Consider the following 18,346-nt stretch of genomic DNA (forward strand, 5'->3'; position numbering starts at 1 on the left):
TTTCTGCTCCTTAAATATAAATCAGTTTAGCAGTTCTGAACCCAGTAGAACATGGTCTCCTTACTAGACTTCCCTGGAAGTCTGTTTTTTATTTTTAGAAGAATTATGGAGATTGATTGGTCATTACTGTTGCAGTTTAGAAAATACCTGAGTACTGAAGTCAGCCTTCGGAGAACTGTAATAGACTTAGCAAACAACCTAAATAGCACTGAAGCCTTGGCTTTGTCATGGTCCCTCCCCTCCCATAAAACTTTATATGCATTTATTTAATGTGCCACTTTACGAACAAGGAAATAGGGATTGTTATATCAGATGAGTTATCCTACCTCAGAGCATTAAATAACTAAATTTAGAATTTTCTTACAGGTGTATTATCTCAAATGTCCAATTCCCATGTCATTTATTTGCCATAAAGTCCACTTATATGGATTAAAAATGTCTGTCCACTGCACTGAAAAAAACAGAGACTTGAGAAGTGATAAGCGTGCTTCCATGAAATAATAATATTAATGTATATTCATGCATTGATCAGTCTTAAGTTAGAGGCCCATGACTGACTGTGAACCCAAGAAAGAAAGGGAGAATATTCCTGATAAAGAAAATTTGGATTCTTTCATAATGACTCCATCCTTCAGTAGATCATTTTCCTCCCTTTAGATTTTGCAGAGGCTGTAAAATTGATTGTGGGGAAGATAGAGCTTTCATCGGAAATGCCTATATTGCTGTGGATTGGGACCCCACAGCTCTTCACCTCCGCTATCAAACATCACAGGAAAGGGTAAGTACTCAGGGCCACCATAAGATGGTGATTGTGATTTGTGAACATTTTCCCAGTTTAACTGTATTATGCCATTTCTGTTTTAGATTATCTAAATCATGAATCAGAAGAATATTCGTTGGTATTCTCTATAGCACTTAATATACTGGCATGGTTACATGGATGTTTCAGTTTTCCCACTTCTGGAGTCAATTGTATTGGGGCCTTATATTTCAAAAATACTAATAATAAGTAAATCTGGAAACTCTGGGTATAATTAAGATGTTGTATTGTTTGGCCATCACATACCAAGCAATAAATCTCTCTCTGCCTGTTTATTAATTATTATTGAAGCTGCCACATTTGATAACCACTGTTACTTAGCTCAGAGGCATCCCAGGGCTAGAGATTCTTAGTGGGCATAGTGATCAGAAGAATTTTAGAGAAAAGATTGAATGTTTCAAGACTGGGCACCCAAGAGTACATCTCAATGCCTATTCTTACACTTGGCATTCCTCTACTGCCAGAGCAGTTTTTAAATTTGGAAAATAATACTTGAGAAACAATACTAACTCCATTCCTAAAAATGTTTGCCAAGTAACATTTGAAGGGTAATTTGGCTGGGTAGCTTGTGGATAGAAATATAATGAATCTGATAGAGAAGTAAAAGGAACAGAATCAAAGGATTTTTTTTAGTCACGTGAAGAATTGTAGTGGCTTTTACAGTTATGTGGCTCTTGATGGAAATTTCCAGTGTACAATCTGAAAAACTCTAGAGGACATCCTGCTTTTAGAAAGAAGGGCCTGCATGACCTGTTCAGTCTCACCCCATTTCCACTTTCAGTGATGCTCTTAGGATACCATGGAAACTAACTTGCTGTTGAAATATCCTGCCTTGCTAGGGACTGGGGCCAGATGACTAATTTCTTTCTTTATAATTTCTCTTCCTACCCATGATTTCTGCGTGTGCTTGGGGAGTCACGTAGACAAAGGAGATCCCTTGGTTTAAATTGACATTTTTACCCATATATTTTATGTTATTTTATCCCAGTGATTCTAGGAATTGATTCTAGGGAAATACTCTGTAATTTGCTGATAGATCTTCATCATAATATTTTTTAGAATAGTAGAAAAATTTGAAACAACTTGTATTTGTCCCACATTACAGGAATGGCTAAATAGAACATAGTGTATTAGCTGGATAAAATATTATACAGTCATTGAAAACAGTGATTACCAGGAGTTTTGGAGGGGGTGGTATTTAAAAGATGTATTTATTTGAGAGAGAGCAGGTATATGAAGGAGAGGGAGAGAGAGTCTCAAGCAGACTCCACGCCAACCTCAGAACCCTGCATGGGGCTCAGTCTCATGACCCTGAGATCATGACCTGAGCTGAAACGAAGAATTGGGTGCTTAGCAGACTACCCAGGTGCCCCGTTACCAGGGATTTTTTTACTGTCGTATATGGGAAGATACTTAAAGATGTCATGGGTTTTTTTTTTTTTTTTTTAAAGCAAGGTATAAAATTGCGTATACTGAAAAAATCTACTTGATATAAAGGAATACTATTTAGGAAAAGGACAGAAGAAAATCTGCCAATATTTTGACAGTGTTTATCTTTGTATTAAGAATATAAAAGGGGACAGGGTACCTTGAGACTTGAGATTCTTTCCTTCCCTTTCCCTCTGCCCCTCCCCCCTCACACACTCTCTGTCTCTCTAAATAAATAAATAAATAAATCTTTAAAAAATATATCTGTATAAAAGGGGGGTGGGCACCTGGGTGGCTCAGTTAGCTAAGCGTCCCACTCTTGGTTTCGGCTCAGATTATGATCTCGGTTCAAGCCCTGCATTGAGCTTCACACTGAGCATGGAGCCTGCATTTAAAAAAAAATAAAAGAAGGGGCACCTGGGTGACTCAGTAGGTTAAACTTCCACCTTTGGCTCAGGTCATGATCTCGGTCCTAGGGTTGAGCCCCACATCAGGCTCTCTGCTCAGCAAGGAGCCTGCTCCCCCAAAACTGCCTGCCTCTCTGACTACTTGTGATCTCTGTCTGTCAAATAAATAAATAAAATCTTTAAAATAAATAAATAAATAAACAAATAAATTAAAGAATAAAAGGTTCCCTGCCTTTTTATATTTTCCATCTTCTCCAAAATTTCTTTGTAAATGTTTTATTTGGTAAATAGGAAAAAAGGCAATTGCTCTTAGTCTTTTTCTTTTTCACTTGTTTAGACTTCATATTCCTCAATAGGTAGTTGAACTGGATAGCTTCTTATGTCTCCCTCTTTCTAATAGTCTTATCATGTGAGGAAGCCATGACTTTATTCTTTATGTTTTGTGTTAAGAATGAGCTTTCAAGCAGAAGAAGAAAGAGGGTGCCAGTGAGTGATTTAAATTATTCGAATAGTGGTAGAGGATCTGGGAATGGATCCCAAGAGGTAAAAAGCGAATCTTTGTCATTTAGGGAAATTTTATTGATACTGGGTTTTTTTTTAATCAGCCTTCCTCCCTGTCTCCAGTAGCCTGTGTGTTCCATAAGAAATATAACCAATAAAGATCAACATTCATTACTAGCTTCCTGCAATTTGTGGTTGTCCATAAAGCATCCCTGAGAGAGATAATGTTTCACCAGCTAAGAGAAAAGAATATTACTGTTTTTCTGCTCTGATTCTAGCAACCATGATGCAACATATTTTCTTTTGAAGCATGTCAGTTTTTCTCTCGAATGACCAGCTCTAAAGATGATGAAAGTTAGTATCAGAAAAGAAGTCAGTAGCCAGATTTCTCATTCTGGAAGAAAAAAAACTTTTTTCTAAGTTCCTCTTTTTACAGATCTTTAGAAATGGCTGGTGGTGCAATGCTGAAACCATTAACTGCATGGTCAGCCCCAGCATTTGACAGCCTGTGACTAAGCTATTCTCTCGTGTAGGGAAAAAGTCACACATGACAACCTCTTGTAAACTGAATGTCCCGAGCCATGCCAGACTGTAAGCTAGGGAGCTCAGTATTCCCATCATAAATTCAGGAAGGAAAACAGAAGGGAAGTTGCCTCAGGCACAGAGAACAAATTTACCTCTGGATGGGGTGAGTAATAAGTTCGGTAAATGGACATGTGTGTGCCTTTTGCCAGAAAGAGACACACCTATTGTTGGACTTGGTGTCCAGACCTGGGATGAAAAGATCACTGTATGAAGTCTCCCAGTAGCATATGTAGTCCTGATGCTGTGTGTCACCTGCTGTGGTTCTGGGTTGCTGTTAAGTGGCAACCAAGAATGGAAGAGGACAAAATTCTTCCTTTTCTGTTGCATTCTAGGTACCTCCTCCTCTCCTTCTTCCTGATCCTACACTTCCTCCAACACACATACTTGCACACCTGTCCACCTCTGCTCGCTCTCTCACATGTACGTCTTTCTCGCTCCAGAACCTAGTGTGCTGGTTAATATGACCAGAGAGGTTTGGGCAGGTATTAAGGGCCTTCTCAACAAAGTTCAGCACTTTTTGAGACTACTCTTGCTTTTATTGTCATCTCTTTATTGCCATCTTAGATAAAAAGGCCCCAGGAGGCAGGAGACAGATGATACACTTGGTATTCTCATAACTGTGTTACATGGCACCAGTATGCAAATGAGTTCTATCCTGTGGGGTTTCGTGCTCTCATATGTTCCCTTCTATGGCGAGTTTTTCTGTACCCTTTCTGATCTAATCCAGATCTGGTATTTGTGTTCCAGTGATATTTCTCCTAGCCTCTTTAAAGCCTGCAGCCTGCTAATAATGTCTTTCTGGTTGAAAATGAATGGCTTAACTTAAGCACCCCTGACTTGAGGGTGAGCGCACATGTAAGCTGTTTTAGGATTTCAAAATTGTAAAATAGAGGTGCAGTAGCCACTAGTCGCATATGGCTATTGAACACTTAGAGGTGCCTGATTTAAGTTAAGGAGGATTGTAGATTCCAAAGACTTAGTAAAAAAGACTCTAAAATATGTCATCAATAATTCTTGTATTGATCACATGTTGAAATGATACTGTTTTGATAAAATACATCATTATAATCAAAAAATTATAAAACAAACAGGCAATTCTTTGTTTTTGTCATTTTGAAGAGTTCAGAGAATATTCAAGAAAAGCTGTTATGGTCATATAAATAGAAATTTGATCCAGGATGTTATTGATGTGATTTTGGAAGTAAATGTACAAACACTGCATTTGCTCAGACTCATTTGAGTCATGTTTTCTTTCTCCTCATGTAGAATAAAATGAGAATCAGTCACCTAACAGATGATGCCTAGCCATGGGACCATTTTAAACTCCCTCCTTCCCTCCCACCCCTCCTCCATCTGCAGGTTGTCGATGAGCATGAAAGTGTGGAACAGAGTCGGCGAGCACAAGCTGAGCCCATCAACCTGGACAGCTGTCTCCGTGCTTTCACCAGTGAGGAGGAGCTGGGGGAAAATGAGATGTACTACTGTTCCAAGTGTAAGACCCACTGCTTGGCAACCAAGAAGCTGGATCTCTGGAGGCTTCCCCCCATCCTGGTATGTTACAGCCCTACCTCTGAGAGAGCAGGAGCCTGGCATAAAGGAAGGAAGTCATGCACAAATAGGAATTTTATGACTTTAGAGAATAAAAAGACCTTCCCTGTGACAGTGTTCAAAACACTTTGGCTATGCAAGGTTTATGTGTTACACCCAGATTAATTGTTCTGCACATATTATTACTGCCAGTTCCTGCTATGAAGGAGCATACAGACTAGAAGGAGAGAGAAGTCAGACCATTAACTATAGTTCCATGTAGTATGTGAGAAACACCGCAGGTTGTGCCTCCTGGTGAATTCGAACTTCAGGAGAAGGTGAAAGCACTTCTGGGTGTAGAGAGAGAAGCTTAGGCCCTTCCCTAGAAGAGCAGCTGAGCCCAATCTCTGGTCCTACTGTGTTTGGTCACCTGGCCACAGCACAAGCACACAGGTGCACTGGGGCCTGTGTCTTCTTGTACGTGTTATTTACTACTTCTGCCTTTTGCCTCATAGAGAAGATGCTTCTGTTGCTTGTCAGGAGAGTTTGAAGTGCCAGATCTTCACATTCATTTAAGGAAGTGTTTTTCCTTAAGGGTGGAAGTATCCTATCAAATGTGACTATAAGGCACCGGTATATTTTAACCAGACCTTGTGTGTATTTTTTTCTTCTTGTCTTCTTCCTACTACTCTGTGAGTCTGTAAATGTGGGTTTTCTTTCCTTGGACCAGAACAACTTCAGAGGAAAAGATGCAACAGGAAATTAATAACATAAATTAGCTAATTCCAGTGTTGGGAACTCTGGGAAGAGAGGAAAAGGGTCAGGGGGCAGGCTTGGGAGAGGTAGGTGGGAAGGGAGAAAGTTAATTTTTAACTGAGGTGTAATTAACAAGAAATTAAATGCATAGATTTTAAATGTCTAGTTTGAGGAGTTTTGTGGGTTTTTTAAAGATTTTATTTATTTATCTGACAGAGAGAGACACATTGAGAGAGGGAAAACAAACAGGGGGAGTGGGAGAGGGAGAAGCTTCCTGCCGAGCAGAGAGCCCAATGTGGGGCTCAGTCCCAGGACCCTGGGATCATGACCTGAGCTGAAGCAGATGCTTAATGACTGAGCCACCCAGGCACCCCCAGTTTGAGGAGTTTTGATAATTACATATACCTGTATAATAATCACACAGAACATATGCGGTAAAGGCATTTATATAAAAACTATGTTTTTGATGTCTTTAAAGAATAATAAAGAATATATGTTACGTTGAGAGTTTGTTGGGCTTCTGTAGATCCATATGCCAGTATATGGAAGGGTTTCTCTTTATATACACAGTAAATTATTAGCATTTACTAACATTTAGGGTAGAGGTAGCCACTCAAAGATCTGTGCCCACACTAAGTTGTATAATAAACTGTGTAAGATTAGAGGAATTTGTTGCTCTTGAAAAAGAAAAGCGAAGTCACAAAGGAAAAGGGAGATTCTTATGCTTTTTAGGACAGTGAAACTCCCTGGTAATAACTAAAGGATATGGTAAGAAATGAGAGACCTCCTACTGGAGATTGGGTAAGTTTCATCCATTTTTCTTCAAAACATTCAGTATAGTCTTCTGTCTTCATGACAGAAGTATATTTGTGATGGGGTCTTCTCTGATGTTTGAAAAGGGGAAAGGTCAGTTTGGGTCACAGGCCTAGGAAGCAAGGGAAGACATGCAAATATGGGCCCCTACGATGTTGCAGAAATTTGGGAAGAATTTAGGATATGCACAGGGTGTGAAATTACAGAGATTATCATGTTACCTATGTATCTAAAGGCCAGTGGCCCCACTGATAACTCCATTACATAATACAATATATTCTTTTCGAAAAAAAAAACCACCTTATAGATTCTTGATTCACATGAATTAGACTTGAAGGCTTTTTTTTGTTTGCTTTTTCTTTGAAAGATTTTATTCATTTACCTGACAGAGATCACAAGTAGGCAGAGAGGCAGGCAGAGAGAGAGGGGAGGAAGCAGACTCACCACAGAGCAGAGAGCCCGATGTGGGGCTCAATCCCAGGACCCTGAGATCATGACCCAAGGCAGAGGCCGTAACCCACTGAGCCAGGGTGCCCCAGACTTGGGGTTTTAAATGTAATTTTGTATCTTCTGAACCCTTTAATGTAATTTTTTTCTGCCTTTGCTTTTCCAGATTATTCACCTTAAACGATTTCAGTTTGTAAATGGCCGATGGATAAAATCACAGAAAATTGTTAAATTTCCTCGTGAAAGTTTTGACCCTAGTGCTTTTTTGGTACCAAGAGACCCGGCTCTCTGTCAGCGTAAACCACTCACACCCCAGGGGGACGACCTCTCCGAGCCCAAGGTTCCAGGAGGAGATGTGAAGAAAGTGGACGCTCTGAATTCGGCTGGCGAAGAGGATGTCCTCCTGAGCAAGAGCCCATCTTCACTCAGCGCAAACATCGTCAGTAGCCCTAAGGGTGAGGAAGCCTGGGGGACTCACAGCACCCCGATCTCACCCTCAGAGGGGCTTTCCTGGGACCCCTGTAGGCTTCGTGTTTCCCTCTGCGTTCCACTCTGGAGCTTGATGAGGTAGAAGGAACCCACCTGGAGTCAGACCTATCTAGGTTTGAGTCACCTGTGTGACTTTTAGCAAGAGATACAGCCTCCCTAAATCTGTTTCCTCATTCATAAAAGTTCCCAGAGTCAGGATTTGCTACATCAGGAGCGAAGCACCATATATGCCTAATATCTCTGGTGATCATGAATGATAGTTGTCATCCTTGTTCCTACAGCAAAGATTCTCACGGTGTAGTCTGGGAACCCCTAGAGGGTCTCTGAGAGACCCTTTCAGAGGGCCTGGAGGAGCAGAATGATTGTCATAAAAACTACTAAGTCATTATTCACCTTTTCAGCTTTTGTTCCCCAAATGTGTAGTAGAGTCAGAGCCACCATGATATGTGATGATACATCAGTGAAATATGTGCTTATGTATTTTATTTTTTAATTCCTCAGTTTTAATTTCTAATATGATTAATACTGATAGATATAATCCACATAAACAAAAGTTCTACAGGTCTTCAGCAATTTTTGAGAGTATATAAGGAGGTGAGGGAGGCTGTGACCAAAAAGTTTGAGACCCACTAACTTACGAGATTGTTGTGAGAGGTAGAGATAGTAGAGAGAGTTCCCAGTACTGTGCCTAGCAATAGGAGGTGCTTAATAATTGGTGATCATGTTTTTTAATCTAATGTAACGAAGGAGGATATGTATTTGTAATATGTCTTAGTCTCCTTGTGTTTTGACCTGAATCTGACCTGTTTATCTTTCTACTGTGTGTCTTTATTTTATTTACTTTATTTTAAATCTAGTATAGTTAATAAACAGTGTTTTATTAGTCTCGTGTACATCTTTCTGCTGTTTTTATTTTATTTTTATCTCTCTGCTCTTTTTAAGTCCCTACATGGTACTTTACGTTTTCAGGACATTGCTGCCTATAGGAGCTTGGCCTGAGGAAGACAAGAATGTAACTTACTGGCTACAAAATAGGAATAAAAAGTAGCTGGTCAGAGCACCCCTGTATTTGCCTTTATGTGTGCACTTGTGAAGTTGGCTTCAAAATTAGCATTTGGTGGCTGGTTAAACTTGTGGCATTTGGATTTATGAATCTTTTCCTTCTCTTCTTTTCACAGGTTCACCTTCTTCAACAAGAAGAAGCGGAACTAGCTGTCCCTCCAGCAAAAATAGCAGCCCTAACAGTAGCCCTAGGACTTTAGGGAGGAGCAAAGGGAGGCTCCGGTTACCCCAGATCGGCAGCAAAAATAAACTGTCAAGTAGTAAGGAGAACTTGGATGCCAGCAAAGAGAATGGGGCTGGACAAGTTTGTGAGCTGGCTGATGCCTTGAGCCGAGGGCACATGCTGGGGGGCAGCCAGACTGAGCTGGTCACCCCTCAGGACCATGAAGTAGCTCTGGCCAATGGATTTCTTTATGAGCATGAGGCATGTGGCAATGGCTACAGCAATGGTCACCTTGAAAACCACAGTGAAGAAGACAGCACTGATGACCAAAGAGAAGATGTTCATGTGAAGCCTATTTATAATCTATATGCAATTTCGGTAAGTGATTTGTTACATGGTTTGCAGTATGATTGGCATTTCTCTGTGGTTCATTCATCTTCATTCATCAGTCATTTTTTTCAGGGCCTGCTTATTTGCTAGGCATTGAACTTGGTGATAGACAAAGTTAGCAGGGGATAATCATGTAATCATAACTGGAGTCATGGGTTCAAGACATTCACAGTTATGTACACTTAAGGAATTTTTGCCTTTCAAAAAATAGTTACAACTATAAAATGGTAGGATTTGGAGCTTTTAAATTTTGACTCTTCTGTTTTGTTTTTAGAAAATAGTAGGTGATTCGAAAACATTTTTCTTAATCACTTAAGTGATTGCTGTTTTCCTGATTGGGTTCTGGTACCACGCCCTGGCCAGACTGCTGTTAACCACTAACATGTGTCTACTTTCTTCTCTCTTGCAGTGCCATTCAGGAATTCTGGGCGGGGGCCATTATGTCACTTATGCCAAAAACCCAAACAGCAAGTGGTACTGTTACAATGACAGCAGCTGTAAGGTAAATATCCCCAGTCTTTGAATAAAAGAAGCAGAAATGTCAACAGATCTAGGGGACATTTGTTTAAATAATGGACTTTGTCCCAAACAGGAAATAAATCTAGTTAGAGTCAGTATATAGGTGCCTTCAGTATTAAAGGAGCAAAAGTGATGTGCAGAGTAGAGAATGAAAACATGAATGGTGAGGAAAAAGAAGGTATTGGTTAATGAGAAAAAGTTCTGTTCTTTTGAGCTGTTAGGATGTGATGGGTTTTTGTTATTCTTTTGTCAATGGTCATAATATTTTCCCCAAAGCAAACATTGAGAATAATAGGACTTATTTTAGGGCCAGTGTCAGGCAGCCACAATATCGAATTGATTGGAAGCAGTCTGGCTTAGTAATTAAAGAGGGTTGGTGCTCCCTTCCCTAGCTAGGATTAAGAGCCAGCATAGGGACGGCTTTTTTATTAAAGGCTTTTCTTGCCCCTTCAGGAACTTCACCCTGATGAAATTGACACCGACTCTGCCTACATCCTTTTCTATGAGCAGCAGGGGATAGACTATGCACAATTTCTGCCAAAGATCGATGGCAAAAAGATGGCAGACACGAGCAGCATGGATGAAGACTTTGAGTCCGATTACAAAAAGTACTGTGTGTTACAGTAGAGCTGCCCCTCTGGCTGCTAGACAGGCTGGTGGTGAGGGAGACGGTGCCCTGTAGCTGACATTTGGCAGAAGCGTCGCTGAAAGGCAAGCTAAATGTAGTTATTTTATCCTGTGACCCTGAAGCACAAAATAAAAATCCTAATTAAAATAGCAGTTAACATAACAGTAGTAATACTTTGGTTTGGAAGTGTCTCACACAAGCTCTCTGGTAGAGAACTTTTCAGGCAGAGCCCACCATTAGCCTGTAAACAAAAGGGTTTGGCACCAGCCATCTGGGACCAAATAAGAACTAAATTGTGCTTGTCCAGATATAAACAAACATGTAGTGGGTGTAGAGTTTACCAGTAACCATAACAAAATGCTAAGAATTTCCTTGGAGTCAAAGTCAAATAAAAAATTGTAGTGTTGTCTGGGGACGACATGATATGCTACCTCCTTTTTCCTGAAGTTTTATTCCATTATATTGACAAGATGGAGAAAGCAAGATTAGAAGGTGTGCAAAGGATTCTTCTGGCACGGACACATTTTTCTATTTATTTCTATCTATGCCTTTCTTTTCGTTTCTGTTGCTGTGTTCGTGTTTGAGACACAACCAGTCGTTCGTGGCAGAGGCATATAGAAGTGGTCAGTTCGAAAGGGAGACTCTCTTAAGAGCTGTGTGCCTTCTACCCAGGGCCATGGTCGGAGACCCTGTAGGGGAGAAAGAGCATCCTGGGAAACCCAGCTAAAGTAGCCCTGCATTTAGAGGCGTCTTACCTTGAGGACACTTCAGGTGTCCTCAGAAATGGACCCCCACCCGTGCTGAAGCGCGGTAGAGTAGTTGTGCCAATATTTGCACCATCTCTCATGCCCACATTGCACAAGAGCTTCTGAGAAGGAAAGTGACATCAAAGGTAGATGGTGTTTTACAACTAGGGGCTGTTTGTTCTTTGTTTCTTTGTTTTGCACTTTAAAAAAAGAATACATGCAAATGAACTTTTTAAAACATGTTCATATTTGATGGCTGTAAGGGCTATAAATTAACTTGAATAGGGGGTATTTTGCCCCATCATATTAAACTTAAAAAAACAAAACTCATCCCAGGCACTGATAGTGTTATTTTTAATTTAATTGGTGGGTTTAGGAAGCAAGCTTTTATTTTGTTTGTATTGTCCTTCTGTGTGTGTGTGTGTGTGTGTGTGTGTGTGTGTGTGTGTGTCTTTTTTTTCTTTCTTTTAATAATTTCACAGTAGTGGTCATCAAAAGTTATGTTTCTTTGCTCGCTTAATTTTTTTTTCTCTGATAATTCAAAACTGGAACAAAAGTATAAGTGTTATTTATTTCAAGCATCATTTTTCCCCTGTGTTGTTTTTAAATATATATGAAGTAAATATTTCCCCTTTTCCCCAGTCTTTTTTCATTCATCTGGACCTTGGAAGTGACTCTCATTAATTGTCAGATTTCATTAACTTCCCTTCCTCACAGATAGTAGGTACCAATGTAATTGAGCATTTGTGTTCTGATATCTGAGGCCGGTTATTATCCAGTTCTTCTCAGAGCATTTGGAAAGGTTGTTTTAAATGGATATGTAAGTTGAAACCCTACTCAGAAAAAGACTGTAATTAATTACAAGTAAGAAGGAATGGCCTAAATGGTAAATATGATGAAGTCAGACAAAATGCAGGCTTTATAGTTCATGATTTCAGTATATAAAAATCTGTCCATTTCTACCTGGACAAGTCCCATGAAAAAGTGGAAGATTTAAAATAATTTCCTTACAGATGTTTTATTTAAGCAGGTAGCACAATCTACTAATGTTGTTTGATCTGTGTTTGTTATATTGGTTGTAATTAATTTTTTAATTCATGACTAGCAGAAAATTTATTAACTATTAACTACATTCACCTTGTAAATTACTGTATAAAACTTGTTGACAATGCACTGACTTTAGAAAGATGTTAATGTACATAGAGTGTAAATAAAATAGTGTTGATGTACTGAAATATGAACTGTATAAAAAAGTATTGGTAATTGTATATGGAGTGTACCTGTTTATCTGTAACTATTATCCAAACAAATTAAATACTGTGGATGCATCTATGTGCTGTTTTTCTTCTATATAAGTAAACACCAGAAAAGTCAGATTTTTCAGCCTTTCTCTCTGTAACCCTGTTTAATTCTCCTACTTGAATAATACCTACCTGACAATAGAGTGGATTTCTTCATCTCTGAAAGAACCAAGAATGGAAACCGCTGAAGGTAGAACAAGATCCCTGCTGTGACCAGGTGCTCACATCCCTAATTAGGACATTGGAAGGCACTGGTGTGGGGGAGAGGGTGTGTATGAGAGCTAGTGGTGAATGGAGACCTGATGAAGGAGATCTTAACAGTCTTGAAGATTAAGAGATAATGTGAAGAGGTAGACTTCCCATTGAATAATGCCTCGAATGATCCTGGCTTTCTAGGGGGCGCTGTGAAACCAGGGATATCGCTGGGTTGTCTCTTTGGGAGGTCACCAAGGAAGCAGTTGGCCCTGGGTCCTTCACCCTTAGTCCCTCTTTATCTTTAAAAATAGAATGCCTACCTCTGGGCCTTATCTTAAGTAAATGAAGTGTACAAAAGCCTGTGGGTTCCTTAGTAAATGTTCAATGAATGTGGACTCTTACCCTGTGAAACTCAATCATGTTTTGCCAAGAGGTTTTTTTACTCTTGCTATTCTAAGGCTAAAAGCATTTAATAGCTCTTTGATCAAATTCTCAAAAACAGGAATACACATTAAAAATGTAATAGAGGGGCGCCTGGCTGGCTCAGCTTGTTAAGCGGCTGCCTTCGGCTCAGGTCGTGATCCCAGGGTGCTGGGATCGAGTCCCACATCTGGCTCCTGGCTCAGCGGAGAGAGCCTGCTTCCTCCTCTCTCTCTCTGCCTGCTGCTCTTCCCGCTTCTACTCTTCCTCTCTGTTAAATGAATAAATAAGACCCTAAAAAAATTCTTTAAAAAAAAATAAAAATTTAAAAATAAAAATGTAATAGAATGAAACATGTTGAATCAGCAGCAGTTGTAGCTTGTTTAAGGAAACAAAAAGAATCCAGAAAGTCATCGAAAATAGGGCTCCTGGGTGGCTCAGTTAAGAGTCTGCCTTCAGCTCAGGTCATGATCGTGGGGTCCTGGGATTGAGCCCCACGTCTTCAGGCTCTCTGCTCAGCAGGGAGTCATCTTTTCCCTTTCACTCTCCCTCTGTGCTCACCAACCCCCCCAAACAAATAAATGTCTCTTAAAAAATCAGTCAATCACAGTTCCTAAAGTGTAGTCAGTGTCTCTGGCTCTTTAAATGACAATCTTTTAAAAACGATTTTACTTATTTACTTGACAGAGAAGCAGAGGGAGAGGGAGAAGCAGACCTGAGCAGGGACCCCCGTTGCAGGACTTGATCCCAGAACCCTGGGATCATGACTTGAGCTGAAGGCAGATGCTTAACCCACTGAGCCACCCAGGTACCCTACAGGACAACCTTGAAAAGAACCAGCCTATGGAGATGGGTAAGCATTTTGTTTCTAGCTTCTGCGTGGCCCTTAATAAATTGGGAGGTTTTTGGCCCCCCAGCCTCTCTGGCTGAGGGTAGCATTTCTACATGCAGTCTCCCTATCACTTGGTGGCTTTGCTTCCTGTGGGCTCCTTTCGTAATTGTAGACACAGTTGAAGAAAATTGATGAATTGCCACATTTTCTCCCAACTATTTTAGGGGTTGCATAATAGGATTTTACTAGTCCAGAACCAGAATGTGTAGCTTAGGGAACAGAGGATCCTAGTTTCCACGATGATGTACCAGCAGGTTCCTTAGTATTGACATCACAAAGAAGTGCACACACCCACCCCTATGATCAGAGACTCATGCAAGACAGTGCAAATAAAAAGAGGATGTCTTTAGGTTTGCCAAACTTCCTGAGCAATGAAAAGCAAGACCGTAAGTAAGAGTGCAAGGATTGCAAACTCTAAGGCCTGTAAGGCCCCGGTTTCAGAACAGAGTATAAGAGAAACAGGTTCAGCCATGGATGAGAATGGGGAGTATTAGGGACTATGGTGGTGGGTTCTAGGGCACACATCCATTGGAAAGTTCCATTTGATTGTTGCCGTGCAGGAAGGCGGGCCCCCGTGTTACCATATCTTTTTTTTTTTTAACCCCTAAAGAGAAATCAGTAACCCAGATTTTAATACAAAATACCCAATTTAGAAATGTTAAATTTTTTTTTTTTAATTTTTAAACATTGTAGTGTTCACATAAAGCCTATCTGCAAACCAGATACAAGCCACCAGTCTATGCCTTCTGGCAAATGGAGAGGTTATGGGCTTAGAGCCCATTAAGTCAAAAGTCAGGTTGTAGCTCAGCTAGTTCAACCGCTATGCACTAAAAACTCCTTTAGATGCTCAGATTCTCATGCCCAGGGAACACCATTTTACTTCAAAAGGTTACTATAAGGAGTAGATAATGGATCTAAATAGGCACAGAATCTGACACTTATTATGTACTCAAATAACTATTATTTCCTCATTTAGGGAAACAGAACAGAGGTATAATACAAGCATAATGTTATGATCAAGTTCATTACCTGTCCAGAGGCATGTAGCTAACAAGATGGAAGCACATTCTAGGTACAGAGCTCTGTGCAGGGTTCTCTGGGGCAGCAGCTCCCAACCTGGCAATTCGTCAGGATCATCAAAATCAACCAGGAGCTTGGGGCGTCTGGGTGGTTCAGTGGGTTAAGCCTCTGTCTTCGGCTCAGGTCATGATCTCAGGGTCCTGGGATCAAGCCCCCGAGTCGGGCTCTCTGCTCAGCAGGGAGCCTGCTGCCCCTTGCCCCCCGCCTGCTTCTCTGCCTACTTGTGGTCTCTCTTTATCAAATAAATAAGTAAATCTTTTTTAAAAATTAAAAAAAAAATCAACTAGGAGCTTGTTAGAAGTGTTGATTCCAGGGTCCCCATCCATCACTGTCATGTTAAACCTGTGTTCTGTACGTCTGCGCTCAGATTTATGAGATCTTCTGTGCAGTCCAAGAATCTGCATTTTAATCAGTTCCTAAGGGGAGAATGCTTTGTAGCCGGTTCACACTGGTCTTCAGGTTGGTCATTTATGGAAACCACTGCTCCAGGAAAGGAGTCCTGATTCAGTCTAATTAGGGAATGATGATACACATATGCACACGGGCAAGGAGTAGTGGTAGTAATTAACCAAAGCTCTCTAGATATAATTGTCTTTGTGTTTTTTATTTTATTTTATTTATTTATTTGACAGGCAGAGATCATAAGTAGGCAGAGAGGCAGGAAGAGAGAGAGGAGGAAGCAGGCTCCCCGCTGAGCAGAGAGCCCGATGCGGGGCTCGATCCCAGGACCCTGGGATCATGACCTGAGCCGAAGGCAGAGGCTTTAACCCACTGAGCCACCCAGGCACCCCTAGATATAATTTTCTTTGATGAGGTGCTGGCTGAGGGCACTTAGATAGTAGGCTGTTGACAAAGTACTTAGGGAAAGCCAAATGGGAAAGGGAAGTGAGCTGTGCCATGAAGCAAGATCAGGACTTTATCAGAAGCATGCAGAAGAGTCTGACAGTCTAAACAGGCAAGGGAGCAGAGTTGTGTAGACCTATTTGGAATGAGCTGAAAGTGCATGAAGAATATGGTGGAAGATAACAAGCAGGCAGAAACCATGTTGTGAAGGTCTTCAAAAGTCAGGCCGTTGCCAAGTATTTTGGTATGGTTGCAACATATTTTATACGTTTTTTTTTCTAAGTTTTTAAATTTATTTATTATTAGAGCATAAGCAGGTAGAGCGGTAGGCAGAGGGAGAGGGAAAAGCAAGCTCCCCGCTGAACAGGGAGTTGGATGCGGGGCTCGACCTAGACCATGACCTGAGCTGAAGGCAGACGCTTAACGACGACTGAGCCACCCAGACGCCCCTTCTTGTGGTTTACATAAGTGCACAGTACATCTAGACCATTTTATTGTAAACAAGTTTTTGTTTGCTGTCATTTAACTTTCTCTTTTTCATACACACAATCCCCATTTGCTGAAATTTCTGTTGATAATAGACTTTCAACCTTAGCTTGAGCCCAAGAGGAATGCAGAAGGGTGCTGGGCTTAAAGTGCTCCAATAAAATCAAAGTAAGTGGAGGAAAAAGAAAAAAAGAATCGGGCAGGAGATGGTAGAAAAACTTAGAAGGGCTTTGGAAAGGAAGAAGGCAAGTGGGAGAGAGAAGCTGAGTGTGGTCCAGAGAATGGAGGAGAGGAGGCCCAGAAAGGAGAGTGAGCTGTTGGGGCCTCTAAAGCTTTGGGGAATCACGGAGGCAGGCTTCTTTAGTTCTCTACGGCAGGATCCTCTGCTATTGATGGCTGAACCCTAGTGCTCACTGGGATTGTAGGTTGAATAGAGGGGCAGGGACTTCCATATTGGTGATCAGCAGAGAGCCTCTGGGAATGCATCAGGAGATGCCTGTGGTTGTCAGAGGCTGCTGTAGCCTCAAGTTCGGGGCAGTCATCTTAGCTGCCACCACAGAAAGCAATGGACTAGAGATCTAGTGCGTAGTGTTTTTAATGCTCCATGAAGAATTGTATGACCTTGAGCAGGTCACTTGTCTCCTCTGCACCTCAGTCCCCTTTGTGAATAATGAAGGGGTTGCATTAAGTCAGTGGTCTCCAGCTTTTAGTTTGAAACATTGGGACTGGACCCTTCCAACTCCATTTGCTCGGAAGGACTGGTGGCTCGAGCAGAGGAGGTTGGAGTTGCTCAGGTTGAAGTGAGGGTGGGAGATGGGGTGCTGCTTGAACAACCTTTGAGGGATCAGATGTGCATTAAAGCACCATTTGACCTCTAAGCATATAGGAAGTTGTCCTGCCAGGCCTGAGGAAGTCCCAGAGGATTGTCCCAGAGGATTGTCCCAAGACACAGGAGAAATTCTCATTTGGTCTGCTGAAAATCACTGGCCTCAGGATGGACCTTTCTGAAGCTATTTTGTTATCCTCAGGACATCTGGGGAGAGAAGAAAAGAGAGCCAACAACTAGAGAGAGTGAGGGCCTGCCTCCTTCCCTACCGCAGGGTGCTGGCCTGCTACAGGAAGCCAGCCCCAGGGCCTGTGACCTTCCACTGTGTCAGCTGGAGAAAGTTGCTGCTGCCACTCCTTGTTTGCAGAGCTCCCTGTGCTTGGGGCTCTGAATAAACATCCTCACATTCTGGCAGGGGTGGGGAAGGGGAGTTTATTGCTCATCCATCAAGTGTGTTCTGAGCACCTGTTGTATGGCATGAAGGATAGGCCTGCATTTGGAAGCGGAAGACGCGTTCAGAGGGGCACTTAGACATTCAGTGGACATCCACCATTGACCAGATCCCATGCTGTGCACATCTTGTTCATTATTAAATGCCCACCACATGAGGGATGCAATATCACCCCTTATTATGGTTGAGGAAACTGAGACTCAATAAAATCAAGTCTCTCGTCCAAAGTGTCATACAGATGGAACGTTTCCGAGCTGAATTCAAACCCAGATTAATCTGGCTTCTTCTATACCACCTCACTGCTGCCTCAACTGGAGTCTGTGATCTACCACTTAGATGGTGAAGAACTCTGAGCCCCAGTGGCCGCCTTTTTTTTTTTTTTTTTAAATAACTGACTACGCAAATATACAGCTCAGAAACGGCTAGATGCATTGGGCAAGGTATGCAGGAAAGGCTGTGGAGCTTTCATGCCCTCTCCAGGCACACCACTCTCCTCACGTCTCCCCATGCTCACCAACCCAGCTCTCTGAACAACCCCCGTGAGCTTCTTTGACAAGAGATGAGGGTCACC

At 41.5% G+C, this 18,346-nt stretch overlaps 1 protein-coding gene across 2 annotated transcripts in view; it reads left to right on the top strand.

The window, feature by feature from the left end:
* Positions 1–12,609, top strand: part of USP32 (ubiquitin specific peptidase 32) — a 227,442-nt gene extending 214,833 nt beyond the window's left edge. For both annotated transcript variants that reach the window (XM_047706877.1, XM_047706878.1), the window contains exons 29-34: positions 658–778; positions 5,101–5,292; positions 7,451–7,739; positions 8,952–9,376; positions 9,798–9,890; positions 10,361–12,609. In XM_047706877.1, coding sequence (XP_047562833.1) covers positions 658–778; positions 5,101–5,292; positions 7,451–7,739; positions 8,952–9,376; positions 9,798–9,890; positions 10,361–10,534 — 1,294 coding nt within the window. In that variant the 3' untranslated portion in view covers positions 10,535–12,609. The remainder of the gene's footprint in view (positions 1–657; positions 779–5,100; positions 5,293–7,450; positions 7,740–8,951; positions 9,377–9,797; positions 9,891–10,360) is intronic.
* The last annotated feature ends 5,737 nt before the right edge of the window (positions 12,610–18,346 follow it).

The sequence above is a fragment of the Lutra lutra genome, chromosome 16 (assembly GCF_902655055.1).
Source record: "Lutra lutra chromosome 16, mLutLut1.2, whole genome shotgun sequence".
NCBI classification, from domain to species: domain Eukaryota; kingdom Metazoa; phylum Chordata; class Mammalia; order Carnivora; family Mustelidae; genus Lutra; species Lutra lutra.